Consider the following 19,144-nt stretch of genomic DNA (forward strand, 5'->3'; position numbering starts at 1 on the left):
GGCATTGAGGTACGTAGGGAAGAAGTGTTGGCAATTCTGGACAGGCTGAAAATAGATAAGTCCCCGGGACCTGATGGGATTTATCCTAGGATTCTCTGGGAGGCCAGGAAAGAGATTGCTGGACCTTTGGCTTTGATTTTTATGTCATCATTGGCTACAGGAATGGTGCCAGAGGACTGGAGGATAGCAAATGTGGTCCCTTTGTTCAAAAAGGGGAGCAGAGACAACCCCGGCAATTATAGACCAGTGAGCCTCACGTCTGTAGTGGGTAAAGTCTTGGAGGGGATTATAAGAGACAAGATTTATAATCATCTAGAAAGGAATAATATGATCAGGGATAGTCAGCATGGCTTTGTGAAGGGTAGGTCATGCCTCACAAACCTTATCGAGTTCTTTGAGAAGGTGACTGAACAGGTAGACGAGGGTAGAGCAGTTGATGTGGTGTATATAGATTTCAGCAAAGCGTTTGATAAGGTTCCCCACGGTAGGCTATTGCAAAAAATACGGAGGCTGGGGATTGAGGGGATTTAGAGATATGGATCAGAAATTGGCTAGCTGAAAGAAGACAGAGGGTGGTGGTTGATGGGAAATGTTCAGAATGGAGTTCAGTCACAAGTGGAGTACCACAAGGATCTGTTCTGGGACCGTTGCTGTTTGTCATTTTTATCAATGACCTAGAGGAAGGCGCAGAAGGGTGGGTGAGTAAATTTGCAGACGATACTAAAGTCGGTGGTGTTGTCGATAGTGTGGAAGGATGTAGCAGGTTACAGTGGGATATAGATAAGCTGCAGAGCTGGGCTGAGAGGTGGCAAATGGAGTTTACGAAGGATGTAGCAGGTTACAGAGGGATATAGATAAGCTGCAGAGCTGGGCTGAGGTGGCAAATGGAGTTTAATGTAGAGAAGTGTGAGGTGATTCACTTTGGAAGGAATAACAGGAATGCGGAATATTTGGCTAATGGTAAAGTTCTTGAAAGTGTGGATGAGCAGAGGGATCTAGGTGTCCATGTACATAGATCCCTGAAAGTTGCCACTCAGGTTGATAGGGTTGTGAAGAAGGCCTATGGAGTGCTGGCCTTTATTGGTAGAGGGATTGAGTTCCGGAGTCAGGAGGTCATGTTGCAGCTGTACAGAACTCTGGTACGGCCGCATTTGGAGTATTGCGTACAGTTCTGGTCATCACATTATAGGAAGGACGTGGAGGCTTTGGAGCGGGTGCAGAGGAGATTTACCAGGATGTTGCCTGGTATGGAGGGAAAATCTTATGAGGAAAGGCTGATGGACTTGAGGTTGTTTTCGTTGGAGAGAAGAAGATTAAGAGGAGACTTAATAGAGGCATACAAAATGATCAGGGGGTTGGATAGGGTGGACAGTGAGAGCCTTCTCCCGCGGATGGAAATGGCTGGCATGAGGGGACATAGCTTTAAACTGAGGGGTAATAGATATAGGACAGAGGTCAGAGGTAGGTTCTTTATGCAAAGAGTAGTGAGGCCGTGGAATGCCCTACCTGCTACAGTAGTGAACTCGCCAACATTGAGGGCATTTAAAAGTTTATTGGATAAACATATGGATGATAATGGCATAGTGTAGGTTAGATGGCTTTTGTTTCGGTGCAACATCTTGGGCCGAAGGGCCTGTACTGCGCTGTATTGTTCTATGTTCTATGATATCCTAGGGCTGAGATTAATGTCTGACGCAAACACAATCGGCCAAATGGGTTCTTTCTGTGCAATAAATTTTGCATGATTCCATGATTGGCCTCAAGCAACCGCAACCATCTTTCTTTGTGTTAGGTATGCATTCGGTATCAAGGACAGTCATTTAGACCTGACCTCTTGAATTCACCTCTTTTGCCCATGATGCAACCTTCACCCTCCCCATATTACCATCATTTTAGTGGAGAATGTTCCAGATTTCTACTATCCTGTGTGAAAAATCTGCTTCCTGATCCCATACTAAATGGCCCAGCTCTAAATTTATGATTGTCTTTCTTTCTTGATTCCACCACCAGCGGAAATAATTTATTTGTCATACCTTTCTAATCTCTTAACCATTTTAAACATCTCAATTAGATTAGTTGTCAACTGTCTGAACCCAATGGCCTGCAAAATCTACCATCTCGAAGGACAAGGCAACAGATGTATGGGAACACCACCACTTACAAGTTCTCCTCCAAGCCACTCCTGTTTTGGAAACCCACGCAGACACGGGGAGCACGTACAAACTCCACAGTGTTCTGATTCCGGACCAAAGGCCCCCAAATTATTATGTTCCCGGATGAGGAGGAATGAACTAGCTCCCCTTTTTATTCATCCCCTTCTGTTGGTCACAACAAGGTTAATTTAAGAAGGACCCCTTCACTCAGGGATACCTTTTCCCAGTCTAAATAAATATATTTATACCTTAAAATATTTTTATCTTTATTTAGCAAATTTAACCAGGCTTTCTTGAGTTAAAGAAAGAGTGAGTTTATTGGTTACTAACACATGAGAAGAAAATTATAACGCAACACGCATACAGATTAGAAATGAAAAGTAGAGGACTTCCGGGTGCGGCTATGCAGAGCTAGGTCGCATATTCGGTCGCTCCCGCTTGGAACAGACTTTTGGGCTCTTTTACAGGGCCCCCACGGCATTTGTTTGACATTTCCCGGTGTGGGAAGAAGACTGCAGCATACCCCTGACAGTGGCCCCCAGGAGTGTTATGTCTTTTGGCTACCAGACCCGGCAGAAACAGTAAAGGATTTGGCTTGTGCTGCAGGAATAGACAAAGGCCTCTTCCAGCATGCAGGCGGGGGAAGGGCAAGCTTAAAGCTGCAATCTGACTTGACTATCAAAGGTGAATTCTAGCAGCAGAGGGAACAACTGTGAAAAGATCTACCAAGGCCATTGAAGAAGCAGGGACGAGGCTTCCGGTGGCGGCCATGGGTCCCCCTCCAACTTCTATGAAACGGACCAGAAGTGTAACGGCCAAAGGAGCGGCACTGGAGCAACGGGAGAAGCGAGGGAAAGAAAACAAAATGGCGGCGGCCAGGGACAAAGGGGAGCTGCAGGAGTTCATCAAGTGCTGCTTCGAGGAGCAGCGCGAGGAGATGCGCAAGGACATATTGGCGCCTATGCTTTCGGCAATTGAAGGACTCGGGATCACCCAGAAGGCCCACGAAGCTAAGATCCAGGAGGTACAGAAAAGAGTCAGTCAGAACGAGGACGAGCTCGTGGGCCTGGCGGTGAGAGTGGAGCAGAACGAGGCGCTACACAAGAGGTGGGCGGGAAGACTCGAAGACCTGGAGAACAGGTCGAGGAGAAAAAAATCTGCGAATCCTGGGTCTCCCTGAGGGAGCTGATGCCGGGGCATATGCGAGCTCGATGCTCGAGGCGATGATGGGCACGAAGGCCCCTTCGAGGCCGCTGGAGTTGGACGGGGCACATCGGGTGCTGGCGAAGAAGCCCCAGGCAAATGAGCCGCCAAGGGCGATGGTGGTGAGGTTCCACCGGTTCACGGACAGAGAGTGGGTCCTGAGATGGGCCAAGAAGGAGCGGAGCAGTAAGTGGGACAATGCAGAGATCCGAATATACCCGGACTGGAGCACGGAGTTTGCAAAGCGGAGAGCGGGTTTCAACCGGGCCAAAGCGGCGTTGTACCAGAAAGAAGTGAAATTTGGAATGCTGCAGCCAGCTCGACTGTGGGTCACATACAAGGGCCAACACTATTACTTCGAAACGCCTGAAGAGGCGTGGACCTTTGTACAAGCCGAAAAGTTGGACTCTAACTGAGGGTTTGTGAGGGTGGGGGGGATGTTTTGGGGTTTGATGTGTGATGGTTGTTGTATATAGGGAGTCAATCACGCGCAGGAAATGTTACATGGGCTGGGGGAGAGAGACAAGGCTGCGACAGGAGCTGCGCCAGAGGGGGCAGAGCGGGCTTTGGAAAGTACGGGGTGTTTTCCCGCACGCGGGAAGAAAGGCGGGAAGGGGAACGAAGGAATGCATACGGATTGGGAGACTCCCACGTGGGGCGGTCAATGGGACGGCGGGGGAAGCCGGGGTCAGCAGGCGTCAGCTGACTTACGGGAGTGACATGGGGGGAGCAAAAAAGCTAGACAGGGGTCTAGCGGGGGGGAGGGGAAGGGGGGTGGGGGGGGAAAGGGTTGCTGCTGCACTGGCCGAAAGGGAATGGGACACAGAAGAGGTGGTCGGGACGGGGGTCCCCCCTCTTGGGGGCTGGAGGGTGAGGGAGGCGTGGACACGGGACTGGCCCAGAAAAGGAGATGGCTAGTCGGCGGGGCGTGGGTGGGGGGGGGGGGGTGGGGGGGGGGGGTGTGAGAGCCCCTCCAATCCGGCTGATAACGTGGAATGTGAGGGGCCTGAATGGGCCGGTGAAGAGGGCTCGAGTGTTCGCGCACTTAAAGGGTCTGAAGGCGGACGTGGCCATGCTCCAAGAGACACACCTGAAGGTGGTGGACCAGGTCAGGCTAAGAAAGGGATGGGTAGGACAGGTATTCCACTCAGGACTGGACGCGAAGAATAGAGGGGTGGCAATATTGGTGGGCAAGCGGGTGTCATTTGAGGCCAAGACTATTGTAGCGGACAATGGAGGGCGATATGTAATGGTGAGCGGTAGGCTGCAAGGGACGTGGGTGGTGTTGGTAAACGTATACTCCCCGAACTGGGATGATGCAGGATTCATGAAGCGCATGATGGGGCGCATTCCGGACCTGGAGATAGGAGGCCTGATAATGGGAGGGGACTTCAATACAGTGTTGGATCCAGCACTGGACTGCTCCAAATCAAGGACTGGAAAGAGGCCGGTGGCGGCCAAGGTACTTAGGGGGTTGATGGATCAGATGGGGGGAGTGGACCCATGGCGGTTTGCAAGGCCGCAGGCCAGGGAATTTTCTTTCTTCTCCCATGTACACAAAGCCTACTCCCGGATAGATTTCTTTGTTCTGGGTAGGGCGCTCATCCCGAGGGTGGAGGGGACGGAGTATTCGGCCATAGCCGTTGCGGATCACGCCCCGCACTGGGTGGAACTGGGGCTGGGAGAGGAGAGGGACCAACTCCCGTTGTGGCGGCTGGATGTGGGACTGCTGGCGGACGAGGTGGTGTGTGGGAAGGTGAGGGGGTGTATCGAAAGGCACTTGGAGGCCAACGACAACGGGGAGGTGCGGGTGGGGGTGGTATGGGAGGCGTTGAAGGCGGTGATCAGGGGAGAGCTAATTTCCATTAGGGCTCATAGGGAGAAGACAGAGGGTATGGAAAGGGAGAGGTTCGTGAGGGAGATTTTGAGAGTGGACAGGAGATACGCAGAGGCCCCGGAGGAAAGATTACTTGGGGAAAGACGACAGCTCCAGACGGAGTTTGACCTGCTGACCACAGGGAAGGCGGAGGCACAGTGGAGGAAAGCGCAGGGGGTGACCTACGAGTATGGGGAAAAGGCTAGTCGGATGCTGGCACACCAGCTCCGTAAGAGGATGGCAGCGAGGGAAATAGGGGGAGTCAAATATGGAAGGGGAGCCACGGTTCGGAGTGCGATGAAAATAAACGAGGTATTCAAGGCCTTTTATGAAGAGCTGTACAGATCCCAGCCCCCAGCGGGGGAAGAGGGGATGAGACGATTCCGAGATCAGCTGAGATTCCCGAGGGGGGAGGAGCAAGAGGTGGCTGGTTTGGGGGCACCAATTGGATTGGAGGAGCTGAGCAAGGGTTTGGGGAGCATGCAGGCGGGGAAGGCCCCGGGACCGGACGGATTCCCAGTGGAGTTCTACAGGAAGTACGCAGACCTGTTAGCCCCGCTACTGGTGAGGACCTTTAATGAGGCAAGAGAGGAGGGGACCCTGCCCCCGACAATGTCGGAAGCGACAATTTCTTTGATCCTAAAGCGGGACAAGGACCCGCTGCAATGTGGATCGTACAGGCTGATCTCGCTCCTCAATGTGGATGCAAAGTTGCTGGCAAAATTGCTGGCCACGAGGATCGAGGACTGTGTCCCGGGGGTAATCCACGAGGACAAGGCGGGATTTGTAAAGGGCAGGCAACTAAACACCAATGTGCGGCGGCTCTTAAACGTGATAATGATGCCATCGGAGGAGGGAGAGGCGGAGATAGTGGCAGCTATGGACGCGGAGAAGGCCTTTGACCGAGTAGAGTGGGAGTACCTCTGGGAGGTGCTGCGTAGGTTTGGGTTCAGGATAGGGTTTATCAATTGGGTTAAGATCCTTTACAGAGCCCCGATGGCGAGTGTAGTGACAAACCGGCGGAGGTCGGAGTACTTTTGACTGTACCGAGGGACGAGGCAGGGGTGCCCTGTCACCCCTGTTGTTCGCATTGGCGATCGAACCATTGGCCATGTCATTGAGGGAGTCTAATAAATGGAGGGGGGTGGTCCGAGGGGGAGACGAGCATCGGGTGTCGCTATATGCGGATGACCTGTTGCTGTACGTGGCGGATCCAATGGAGGGGATGGTGGAGGTCATGCAGACTCTAGGGGAGTTTGGGGAGTTCTCGGGCTATAAGCTCAATGTAGGGAAGAGTGAGCTCTTTGTATTACAGGCGGGTGACCAAGAAAGAGGGTAGGGGACCTACCGCTGAGGAGGGCGGAGGGGAGCTTTCGGTATCTGGGGATCCAGATCGCCAGGAGTTGGGGGACCCTACATAAACTGAATCTGACGAGGTTGGTGGAGCAAATGGAGTATGATTTCAAAAGATGGAACACGTTACCGCTCTCGCTGGCGGGTAGAGTGCAGTCGGTCAAAATGGTGGTCCTTCCGAGGTTTCTGATTGTGTTTCAGTGCCTTCCCATCGTGATCACTAAGGCCTTTTTTAAGAGAGTAGGCAGGAGTATTATGGGGTTTGTGTGGACGAATAAGACCCCGAGAGTAAGGAGAGGGTTCCTGGAACGCAGTAGGGACCGAGGAGGGTTGGCGCAGCCAAACCTGGGGAGCTACTACTGGGCAGCAAATGTGGCGATGATCCGCAAGTGGGTTATGGAGGGAGAGGGGGCGGCATGGAAGAGGATGGAGGTAGCGTCCTGTAAAGGAACGAGCCTGGGGGCGTTGGTGACGGCACCGCTGCCGCTCTCGCCGACAAAGTATACCACGAGCCCGGTGGTGGCGGCAACGCTAAGGATCTGGAGCCAGTGGAGACGGCACCGGGGTGCAGTGGGAGCCTCGGTGTGGTCCCCAATCAGGGGTAACCACTGGTTTGTCCCGGGGAAGATGGACGGGGGGTTCCAGAGCTGGCATCGGGCGGGGATTGGAAGAATGGGGGACCTGTTCATCGACGGGACGTTTGCGAGCCCAGGGGCACTGGAGGAGAAGTTCGAGTTACCCCCGGGAAATACCTTTAGATATATGCAGATGAGGGCTTTTGTGAGGCGACAGGTGAGGGAATTCCCGTTGCTCCCGGCACAAGAAGTTCAAGATAGGGTGATCTTGGGTGTATGGGTCGGGGAGGGCAAGGTGTCGGAAATACACCAGGAGTTGAAAGAAGAGGGGGAAGCGCTGGTGGAAGAGTTGAAGGGTAAATGGGAGGGGGAGCTGGGGGAGGAGATCGAGGAAGGTCTGTGGGCTGATGCCCTAGGTAGGGTTAATTCCTCCTCCTCGTGTGCCAGGCTCAGCCTGATACAATTTAAGGTGGTCCACAGAGCGCACTTGACGGGGGCGAGGTTGAGTAGGTTCTTTGGGGTAGAGGACAGATGTTGAAGGTGCTCAGGGAGCCCGGCGAACCCTGTCCATATGTTTTGCCCGGCACTGGAGGTGTTCTGGAGAGGAGTGGCGGGAGCAATATCTCAGGTGGTGAAAGTCCGGTCAAGCCAAGCTGGGGGCTAGCAATATTTGGAGTAGTGGACGAACCGGGAGTGCAGGAGGCGAAAGAGGCCGGCATTCTGGCCTTTGCGTCCCTAGTAGCCCGCCGAAGGATCTTGCTAATGTGGAAGGAGGCGAAGCCCCCCAGCCTGGAGGCCTGGATAAATGATATGGCTGGGGTCATAAAGTTGGAGAGGATTAAGTTCGCCCTGAGAGGGTCTGCGCAGGGGATTTACAGGCGGTGGCAACCGTTCCTCGACTATCTCGCGGAGCGTTAGAGGAAGGTCGGTCAGCAGCAGCAGCAACCTTGGAGGGGGGGAGGGGGGGACTGCCTGGGAGGGTGGATGAGCAAGAGATAACATGAAGGGTTGGGGAAATTGGCACGTACGGGTGAGGGCCAGTGTACAAAGCTGTGTAAATATATCATTTTGCCATGTATATATCTTGCTCTGCGCGATTTCTCGGTTTTTTTTGTTACGGTGGGGGGGGGGGTTATTGTTTGTAAGGGAGAAAAATTGTGTTAAAAAAACTTTAATAAATATATATTTTTTAAAAAGAAATGAAAAGTAAGTATTAAAAAAAATAAGCTTTAAAAATATCAGTCTTAGGCTTGTCCGTAGATGGTGAAACGTTGCAGCCGTTAAATTGGGTGATTCCGGTAGCATTGACTTTGGCAGCTGAGCAGTGGGTTTGGAGAATTTGGTTCTCAGGTTAATTAAAAGGAGTTTTTCTTTCGACTATGACTTGCTTCCAGCAATCAGAGAAAGAGACTTTTTTTTAACCTGAAAGTGCAGGAATGCCTGGTGTATGCTCTTCAGCTGTGGCCTGCACTGCGCACGAGCACAGTAGAACTAGAACACCAAACTACCACACAAATCAGGGTTGCAGTTGGTTTTTAATTCCTTTTCTCGTGTATTCCTGGAAGTTGAAAAACGCAAACGTGGCTTTCGCCCAGAATTGCTTTATTTCAACTCACACCATGGTTACACTCTGGGATATATATCTCACAGGATAATGGTTTCTGCTGAGATATTAATCAACCTCCATTATCTCGACAGGACATTACATTTCAATTTTACATTGCATGTTTTCATTTGAATGTACCTGTCTGAAAAATGATACAGCTGCTGGAATTCTCCCATCGTCGGGATTCACTTTTCTCACTGGCAGGGCACCCCTGCCAGTAGGTTTTGCTGCAGCATGTGGTGGTTTCAATGGGAAATCCCATTGATGGAATCCCGCCACCAGCAAATGGCACGCCACCAAGAAACACATGGCTGGTGAAACCAGAGAATCCTGCCCAACGTTAATTCTCTCTGGACTAGTTGGTCAAGTTAATCAATATCGGAATGTTCAGCCTGTGCTTATTTTACAGTATCAGCTCGTATGCCCTTTCTTTAATATCACATGTCTTATTTAAAAGTTCAACATGTCCATAAGTAATTTAGGGCGATGATCCATTGTCATGACACCAGCGATGCCATGTTCCTGGAAAGAACCTTTTAAAAAATGACTGCTGGGTTTATGCATAGTATCTTCATAATTCATCACGTTAAGCCTGAGTATCAATCTGATTAATCTGCACTGCTTCCCACATTAATCAGAAAAGAAAATTGAGTGGAATGTTAAGCAGGCTGCCAGTTTGCTATTGCTCCTTTTGTACTCCTGTCGAAGACCAATTTTTTCCCAATTGTTTTCCACTCTTCCAACAGTTTCTTATCCATTCTCAGTGTTCCCCCCCCCCACAACAATTAACTTAATTTAAGAATCTTCTTTGTGAAAAGTGTTTTGTAACTCGAGGCATACCATGTCATAGGGCAAACTGCTATTCACATAAGTGATCGTTCTTAGTGGACTTCTATAGGTTATTCGTTCTATCGTTCATATAACAAGCTGTAGTCATTGAAGGAATTATTCATCTCTTTCCTCAAGGTGTCATTTGTTCAATCACCAGCAGTGTATGGAGCATCCAATCTATAAACAAAAGATTATCCACTTCATTTAACACCATCACAATGATTCCATGGAATATCCTGAGCATAAGGGGCATTCACTCGGCCATCTCCCAAGACCTGTCAGAAATAAAAATGATTAATTAATTTTTTTTTTGAGGAGATTACTTTTGGAGAAGAGTGGCAGCAAATGGAGCTGGGGGACAAAGCAAGCTCTTCTATAATGTGTAAGAACAAGGTTGGTCACATAGAGGTACCACTGATGTTATTTTGCAAAACATCTTAAATTCAATCGTTGCTGATATGATTTTTTTTTCAATATGGCTCTTGCCTGGCCACAAGTTGTGTTGAATGTAATAGTGTAATGGTCATGGTAGTGGGACTGCAACCCAGATGTTAAGACTTCAACTTGCACCACTGTAACAATCCTCTGTTAGGTACTATAAATATTTAAAGATATTAAACAATCCACAATTAACCGACAGAACTGTTCCACAAGATTTCATGTTTTTTTCAACAACAAAAAACTTTATTTTGTATATAGGAGAAATTAAAAACAAACACCACCAATTTAATACAATAGATTATAAGGACTGATGCTGTAAACTTTAGCTTTACTTTGTCTTTCTCCCCACCCTTTCTCTCGCCAAAAGTTCCTTTATCTTCAAGGTTCATTCGCTTTTCCTGGGACCAATCCAAAAGCTACATCACAGCCATCTGGATTTTACATTACTTCCCCTTAGTATTCACGTATTCATTCAGATACCAAATACATGGGGATTCTTCCATTAAGTTTTGGCTAAGCGATCCTCCAATTGTCTTTAAAGACCTCAACTGTGACTCTTTGGTTCCTTGCCCTATGTTTGGACATACATAAACTTTTTTCTCCCATCTGCTCCCACAAATTCTGTATAGCTTGTTCTAATCTAATAAGTAAAGTTGCCTGCTTTCTACTAGAAGGCTCTGTGAAAAGCATTGTAAATTTCTTCCACTAGCTGCAAGCTAGAGTAAACCTACCAGCTGCTTTTCCATTATGAATCCCAAACTGAACTGTCTGCTTCTGTCAGCAAATGCACACATGAAGTAAGAAAGGAAGTTCCACTCTTAACATCTCGTCTCCCTGACAACATGGCATGCTCTTGGATGCTCTCAAACAGAAAAGTAAACCAATCATTTTCCTTTCATGCTACTCTTTGATTTTGTAACCCATATGAATAATTTGTATTGCTGATCAGTTTTACTGACTCACCCCTCAATTGCTGACTCTGTTAAGGAACTCTCTTGTTTACAAACTGATTTTATCTTATTTTGATATGGGAACTGCATAGATAATTTAAGTATTTTGTTGAAGTAAAACATATCTTCTAACTCTAATATGCTAAAGTAGAACACTCCCTAGTGTTGATTGCTTTCACAACGTTACCTGTGACCTTTTAAGATAAACATAAGTTAGTTTTTAATTTGTAATTGATTCCAAACTTATTTGAATTAGATTTACTGCAGGGTTGCTTATCAGTTTCTTAACCAGATGCCCCATGTATCTGCAGTGAAAAATTTAATTCCTAAAATTAGAAGTTAAATTCTAAAACATATTAATTAGTTATTCGTAGCACTGTGCCAAGTTATGAAATGGGAGGAAAAATCAATTGTGGACTGGCACCTGAAAAGCATCTCCATGAAAACCACTGAAATCTTTTTGCGAACCCAAACTCTTCAATAATGTGTTATGACACCCTGGGCTACTGCGTGGTCAATTCCAGCTCCACAGGCCCTGGAATCACAACACAAGTGAATTAATCAATAATTATTTTTTTTATTCAAAATTTTCAAATTAAGGGGCAATTCAGCGTGGCCAGTCCACCTACCCTGCACATCTTTGGGTTCTGGGCGGTGAGATCCACACGGACATGGAGAATGTGCAAACTCCACACAGATAATGACCCAGGTCCTTGGCGCCGGAATTGATCAATACTTCCTATACAAATACTCGAAATCTTTGGCCCTTGGCTCTCAAAAAATTACAGTCACCAAGTTTCCCAGCTTAAATACAATTACTGTTTTTTTTATAACTAGTACGAATATGAAATATGCAGTGAATACAGCTACTAGCATCAAGGTAATACCTGACTCCCCTTTAACTGCCCATACTCTACCCACAAACAGAAGAAAAACAAAGATAGATGGGTGGAAAGGGGTAAAAATAATAAGGATTAAGGTTAAAAAAAATAAGAGTCCTTGCTTCAGATGATGAGTTCTTCTGTGCACTTTCCTCACACTATGAGCATGGTTTAAAGTCTCTGGTTTACAGTCTGTAATGATTGTCTTTACAGTTAGCAATCTCTTACACCTTTGCCATGAGAGGCCCCTGACTTCACACCAGCCTTTTCTGTAGAGAGAGTTATCAGATTCTGGATTCTGCTTGCATCAGTCTTTTCTGCAGAGAAAGGGATGGTTCCCACGGTGACCTTATGGTGATAATTTGCTGGTTATTTCTGGAGAAAACAGTGGGGGGAAAAGAGAACTATTCTCCCTTAGCTGCCAAAAGCTAAACTGGAATCTCTTTAGGTCTCTGAACCATTTCAGTGGGAACAGAATTATCAGGCAGATCACAGCCTTTTAGGCCAATTCAGTGGCCACCAGCCACATCAATCCATCCAGGTCATCACTGATATCCATCTAAAATAGCTTGGCTTTCTGGATTTTGCTGATTGAATTTAAGGTGCAGGCTGCTTTGCCTTAAAATCACAGGTCCATTAAACAACCCTGGATCAAAAATGCAACAGAAATAAAAGAGGGGAAAACAAGGAAACAGACAGGGAATAAACACAAAGGAACAGGAAGGACCCATATAAATGTCATTCAGGAGAGAGAGCCTGTCACCTCTGTGCTCACTGTATCTCCCCACATTGATAATGCATAATATCTAAGATGGTTTAGTTTTTAAAAAATCAAGAACGGCCCTGGATCACTGTCCGTGTGGAGTTTGCACATTCTCCCTCTGTCTGGGGGTCTCACCCCCACAACCTAAAGATGTGCAGGGTAGGTGGATTGGCCATGTTAAATTGCCCCTTAATTAAAAACATTATTTTTAAAAATCAAGACAACAGGCCAACATGGGGAATAAATATGTTTTTGCCTTCGTTGCCACATCCCCAGAGATTTTTTTTTTAATAAGTTTTTTTTGTTGTTGTCATTTTAGTATTATATTGGAGAACTATTGAATAAAGAAATATTCAACTCACGGGCAGGCTGACACAGCCCACGCACAACTTCATTAATCATGGATTACAGTTAGGTCATGAATTTATTAACATCTTGCTTTATCAAGCGGTATTGGCGAACTAATGCGAATAAGTGCCACATCAGGGCGACGATGAGTTACAAATATCTATTCACTGGGAATCTGATTAAAACAGTCCAGACTCATTTGTCTCAGAATCAGAGAGAAATATTACAGAATTTCTTCAAACTGAGAAGGACAGTGTTTGAACAGATCATGCCACTGAAGTGCCCTTTCTCCTTATCTTGTTAATAATAAATTAGCTAAAATATTTTCTAGGTGGCTTTTATTTTTCCCTCACCATTACTACTTATTTTTATTGTAAGCCTTGTTAAATATCCACTTTGTTAACTAAGCAATTCAAAGATTTTTGAGTAGTTAATTTTACTTTAAAACATTCTAGAACTTCTATTGATATGGTGGTAACAGCCACAACAAAGTCTTTTCTTACCAAGGGACCCTTCTAGTTTTCTTAATGCAATCTATGATGAATTCTCAGCTTGAGAAATTGTAGAAATAAAAATTGAATTAGTATTGTTTGAAGACCCATATGAGTACATATTTTTGATTTGTCACAGAAATTCTACTGAATTCTTCAAATGATTAATGATCAATAATAACAATACATAATTATTTGAATTCTGCACTTTTAGTAAAACTTACATCATCACTGCAGAGTCTGGATTTTTAAATATTAAATAATTAATAATTTGAGCTGTGTGCAATTCATGATGGATGTTATCTATAATCTTTCTGTGGCAGTTCTTTTTTTTAGCTTATTTTCAGACAAACTAAGTCGCATGTTGTGATAATGCTCATCAGTATGCTTTGGATGTAGTATTTGCTGCAGTGTTTCCTTTGTATGCTACATGCTTCTATTAGCCATCAACTTCATACAAAGGACAAGGAAATTACTGTCATAGAGAAATATTAGTTATCCTGCTGAAATTACAGTAGTTATTTTCCCTTGCGGCTTCAACATCTCATGCATAGACATCAGTATGATCTAAGAATGGTGCCTGCATGGATAGCTATGTTAGCTTTTATATTCACTGAGAAAGAATAGGATATATATCATTCTGCATTTTTTTTACAATTTAGTGGCATTGCATTACAATATGCTGTCTACAGTGAGAAAGCAGTGAACCCTGAAAACATCAAAGACCAAAGATACTATTTTACAAAGTCTCAATAAATATATAAGCTATACTTTGTGATGTGGGGAAACATTGCTTTACATTTGTTCATACAATTTAACATTGCATTCTTTCTCTTCCCCCCCCCCCCCCAACCCCAGGGAAATGACCCATATCGTTGGCCACTATTTTCCTCTTATCCTTTACCAAAGTGTTACCTTCGAGAGCCATTGAAAAATCTTGCTCTAAAACAAGGTAAGATTCCAGAAATTTGTGCATTAATGGCCTGTGTAGTTTGCACTTTGCAATGTTTAATGTAATGGAAACAAGCTGCCAAACACTTCAGTTAAGGATTCCACATAACATTCATATTTTTTACAGGTAACATGGTTTTCCCATATTATTGAGAGGATTATTTTGTGTAGATTGCTGTAGATGGAATAAACACCTTTGCCATTGCCGAATACATTCTGATTATAATTATAGAACTAGAAAAAATAATCCTAAGGGTAGAGATAGACCTGCTGTTTCCAAACTTAAGTCTTCAGCTCACAGACATCGATGACGAAAGCCTAACATATATATTAAAATATCACGAGTGAATAATGTTAACAACAAGAATATCCTCTTGCTTATATTGGTACAAAGCCTTTTAGAGCGTCCTTTACGAGGAAACTGAACCATATCTGTCCAACTTGCTGTTCCAAAAGCGACTGACAAACCTGGCCCCTCCTGTTGCTAACTTTTGGTTGGTTCAATTGGCTCTGTTTTATAACCTTTGCTCTCGAGTCGCCAGGTATCTTTATGATACCGCCACAAGGTTCAAGTTCAAGTAATGATCAATAACTCAATACACCGATTAGTAAGGTTCAAATCAAAGCACATTTATTATACACAGTAATCGCTACTCATGCACAAATTCTACATCTAAGCTACTTCTACGACTAACAGGCCTATACTTAGCTTCGGACTGGCCCGCCAGGTCAGGGGAACAAATGGCCTTTCGTTTGGGTTCTGAGTCTGCGGGATTCGAAGTTGGTACGGATTGGTAGCTAGGAGCGCCTATCTCGTAGCGAGCGTTGACTTAAGACTTACTGGATATCGGCGGCAGTTGAACCGGTCACGGTCAAGGTTGGTTCGCGTTGCTGAGTGACCCGGTCAAGAAGAACGATTTGAACTTGGGGGCTTAATTTTAGGCTTCCCGCCTTTCGGGGCGGACCCTGTACCTGGTTCTAAGTGATTGGACTTTGTTCCAATCGCTTGGTTCGATTTCTCCAATACTGGAGCGGTTCCCTGATCGATGGGCGGTCTTGAGATGTCCGTTAACATCTTTTGTGTTGGCTCCTGCTGGCGCCGGGGAGTCTGGCTTAGCTTTGTTTGTCCCAAATGTTGCGATTGTTCCCGGGGATCACTCATCAGTATGTAGATGGCTGCTACATTATTATGCAGATAGCTGCTTGTATCGATGCTGTCTGGGCTTTTGCAGAGTTTAATACACAGTAACTTGCACCTGCTGGTTTCTGCCTGTGTTGGTTGAATTTCCCTGCAGCCTTTGCAGTTCTCCATTTTACATCGGGAGTTGGCCAACCCAGGTGGCTACACTCCGATTAACTATGCCACCAAAGATGTGCAGGTTAGGTGGATTGGTCATGATAAATTTCCCTTAGGTTAGGTGGGGTTATTGGGTTACGGGGTTGGGATGGGGTGGAGGTGTGGGCTTAAGTGGGTGCTCTTTTCAAGAGCCGATGCAGACTCAATGGGCCGAATGCACTGTAAAGTCTATGATAATCCAAAAGCACACTATATTCTTGTGTCTTGGTACAAAAGGATGCATTGCTCCTGCAAATATCAATAGTGTTCTCCTTTTTTTAAAGCACAGCAAAATTACTAAATGCAATCTTTAAAATATGAAAATTTCTTATCATCATCACAATGCCTCTGATGTCCTTTTATTCCTTTGGATTTTGAGACACATCAAATACAATAACTAAAACTGAATATTGAAGTCTGAGCTGATCATATCATTCAAGCATCCCTGTGAAGTCCTGATAGCCCTCTCAGGGCATTGTCCAGAAATCCAGAGCAGCTAAAGAGGTTATGTTAGCCAGGTAGTGAGCATGATGGAATAATTAACATGCAGTTGTATCAATAAATCTTGCTAATGCAAAACGTTTTTATATGGGCCTTTCAAATGAGCATAAAGTTTGGAAAAAGAAGAATTAAGATTCTTTATGTTTTTTTGCACACGCATCCTTGACTTTTTCTCATTATGCTATGGGATGCTAGCATAAAAATGTTACACTCAATTGTTCTGAAACTTTTCTCTGCTATTTCAACAGAAATGTTAACCAGTTTAGTTAAACAGAAACATTTCAAGACAAATGAATTACATGTTCATACATTAGTATCCATAGAGCCATAACAAAAAAATGTATTTTTCTAGTACCTTAAACATAAAATATTCCAGTTGTTTCTTCACACAATATTGTAAACTAGATATGACGTGGGCCACATGAGGAGATATTAGAGAAGATAATTGGTGAGAGAAGCTGGTTTCAAGAAGCATTTTATAGGATTAAAGCGGGCAGAGAATTAGAGGGTTAGGGAGTGAATTCCAGAGCTGAATACCCAGGCAGCTGAAGATGCAGCAGCAATGGTGAATCAAATAAAATCAGGTGTGCTAAAGGTGCAAGAATTAGAGGAGCGCAAATACATTGGAAGGTCATAGGGCTGGTGGAGATTAGTGGTGGGAGGGAGCAAGGCCATGGGGCATTTAAAAACAAGGATGAGAATATAAAAATGAAGATGTTGTTTCATTGGAACCATTGTAATTCATAATCACAGGAGTGATGGGTGAACAGGGTGCAATAACAAAGATATGGGTGAGGATTTCAGTAGCAAATGAATTGAAGCAGTGGCAGAGTTGACTAATGTTATTGGGATGGAAATAGATTAAATTTATGATGGCACAGATGTAGGAATATAGAACTTATGAGTAGACCATTTTGTCCCTGTTCCACCATTCAGTAAGATTTTGGCCTGATCTTGTTGTGTTCTCAATTCCATTTTGCCATCTGCTCCCCACAAGGGGCAGGTAGTGGTGTAGACATAGTGGTATTGTGGTATTGTCGCTAGATAGTAATCCGGGACCCACGGCTGCTGGTGGAATTTGATTTACAAACACAAACCTGAAATTAAAAGTCCAATGATGACCATGAAACTATTTTTTGATTGGTGTAATAAAAATATCTGGTTCACTAATGTCCTTTCGGGAAGGAAATCTGCCGTCTGAAATAGCCTCGCAAGCCACTTAGTTGTAGCAAATAACTAAAAAATGTTTCAAGGGAATGAAATCAGACAAACCACCCAGTATTGACCTAGGCATCAGAAACTCTTGAGATAAAAGCAAATTACTGCAGATGTCTGAATCTGAAACAAAAACAGAAAATACTGGACAATCTCAGCAGACATCTAAGGAGAGAAAAGGGAGCAAATGTTTCAAGTTTGGATGACTCTTTGTCAAAGCTAGAGAGAACTGGAAATAGGTTCAGATTTATACTGTAGTGGCAGAATGGAGCATTGGGGCTGGATAGGGGGCCAGCGATGGGTGGAGATAGACAAAGATACCAAGGACAGAAGATAAAAGGAATGTAAATGGAGGGGATTAAGACTAAAGGGTGCTGATAGTGGCACATAAAGAAATTAAATGTGTGAATGGTGGAACAAAGTGCGCAAAGGGCAACTAGGAGCTGTTGGTCCAAGTGGAGTGGGAGGAGGGGAGGGGAACAATGGTGAGAGAAAAACAGCAAACTTAGTCCTGCCAACCCTGCAAAGTCCTTACTTGTGTCTGAGGGCTTGTGCCAAAATTATGAGAGCTCTTTCACAGACCAATCAAGCAACAGCCTGACATAGTCATTATTACAGAATCATACCTTACAGATAATGTCCCAGGCACCACCATCCCTGGGTATGTCCTTTCCCACCAACAGGACAGAACCAGCAGAGGTAGTGCCACAGTGGATATATAGTTGGGAGGGAGTTGCCCTAGTCGGGATGGAGTTGCTCTGCAAGTCCTCAACATTGACTCTGGACTCCCATGAGATGCCATCATGGTATCAGGTCAAACATGGACAAGGAAACCTGATGATTACCACCCACTGCCCCTCAGAATCAATACTCCTTCATATTGAGCACCACTTGAAAGAAGCACTGACGGTAACAAGGATGCAGAATGTATTGTTGATAGGGGACTTTAATGTCCATCACCAAGAGTGGCTCAATAGCACCACAACTGACCGAGCTTGACGAGTCTTAAAGGGCATATCTACTAGGCTGGGTGTGCAGCAGATGGTGAACGAAACAACTAGAGGGAAAACATACTCAACGTCATCCTCACCAACCTGCCTGCAACAGATGCATCTGTCCATGAGATTGTTGGTATAAATGACCACTGCACAGCCTTTGTGGAAAAGAAGCCCTGTCTTCACATTGCGGATACTTACTATTGCTCTGTGTGGCGCTATCACCGTGCTAAATGAGATAACTTTCAAAAAGATCTAGCAATTCAAGACTGGGCAACCATGTGGTGCTGTCAGCCATCAGCAGTAGCAGAATTGCACTTAAGCACAATCTGTGACTTCATGGCCCAGCATGTGTCCCACTCTGCCATTGCCACCAAGCCAGTGGATCAAGCCTGGTTCAACGAAGAGTGCGTGCTAGGAGCAACACCAAGCAAACCTAAAAACGTGGTGTCAACCTGGCGAAGCTGCAATGTAGGACAATTTGCGTGCCAAACATCAGAGGCAGTGAGTGATAGACCGGAGCTTGGCAAATCCAACCAACGGAGCAGATTGAAGCTCTGCAGTCGTGCCACGCCCAATCGTGAATAGTGGGCAATTGAACAACTCTCCAAAGGGGGTCACGTGACGTGAGCACAGGAGAGTGTTTTTGCGAGCTCATCTTTTAATCCTATTTTT

General features: G+C 45.5%; 1 protein-coding gene across 6 annotated transcripts in view; it reads left to right on the plus strand.

Annotated features, from left to right (window-relative positions):
- tbc1d32 (TBC1 domain family, member 32) overlaps positions 1-19,144 on the plus strand; it is a 452,053-nt gene that overhangs the window by 268,729 nt on the left and 164,180 nt on the right. For all 6 annotated transcript variants that reach the window (XM_072499364.1, XM_072499359.1, XM_072499363.1 and 3 more), the window contains one exon: positions 14,330-14,423. In XM_072499364.1, coding sequence (XP_072355465.1) covers positions 14,330-14,423 — 94 coding nt within the window. The remainder of the gene's footprint in view (positions 1-14,329; positions 14,424-19,144) is intronic.

Source organism: Scyliorhinus torazame, chromosome 4 (genome assembly GCF_047496885.1).
Source record: "Scyliorhinus torazame isolate Kashiwa2021f chromosome 4, sScyTor2.1, whole genome shotgun sequence".
In the NCBI taxonomy this organism is placed as follows: Eukaryota; Metazoa; Chordata; class Chondrichthyes; order Carcharhiniformes; family Scyliorhinidae; genus Scyliorhinus; species Scyliorhinus torazame.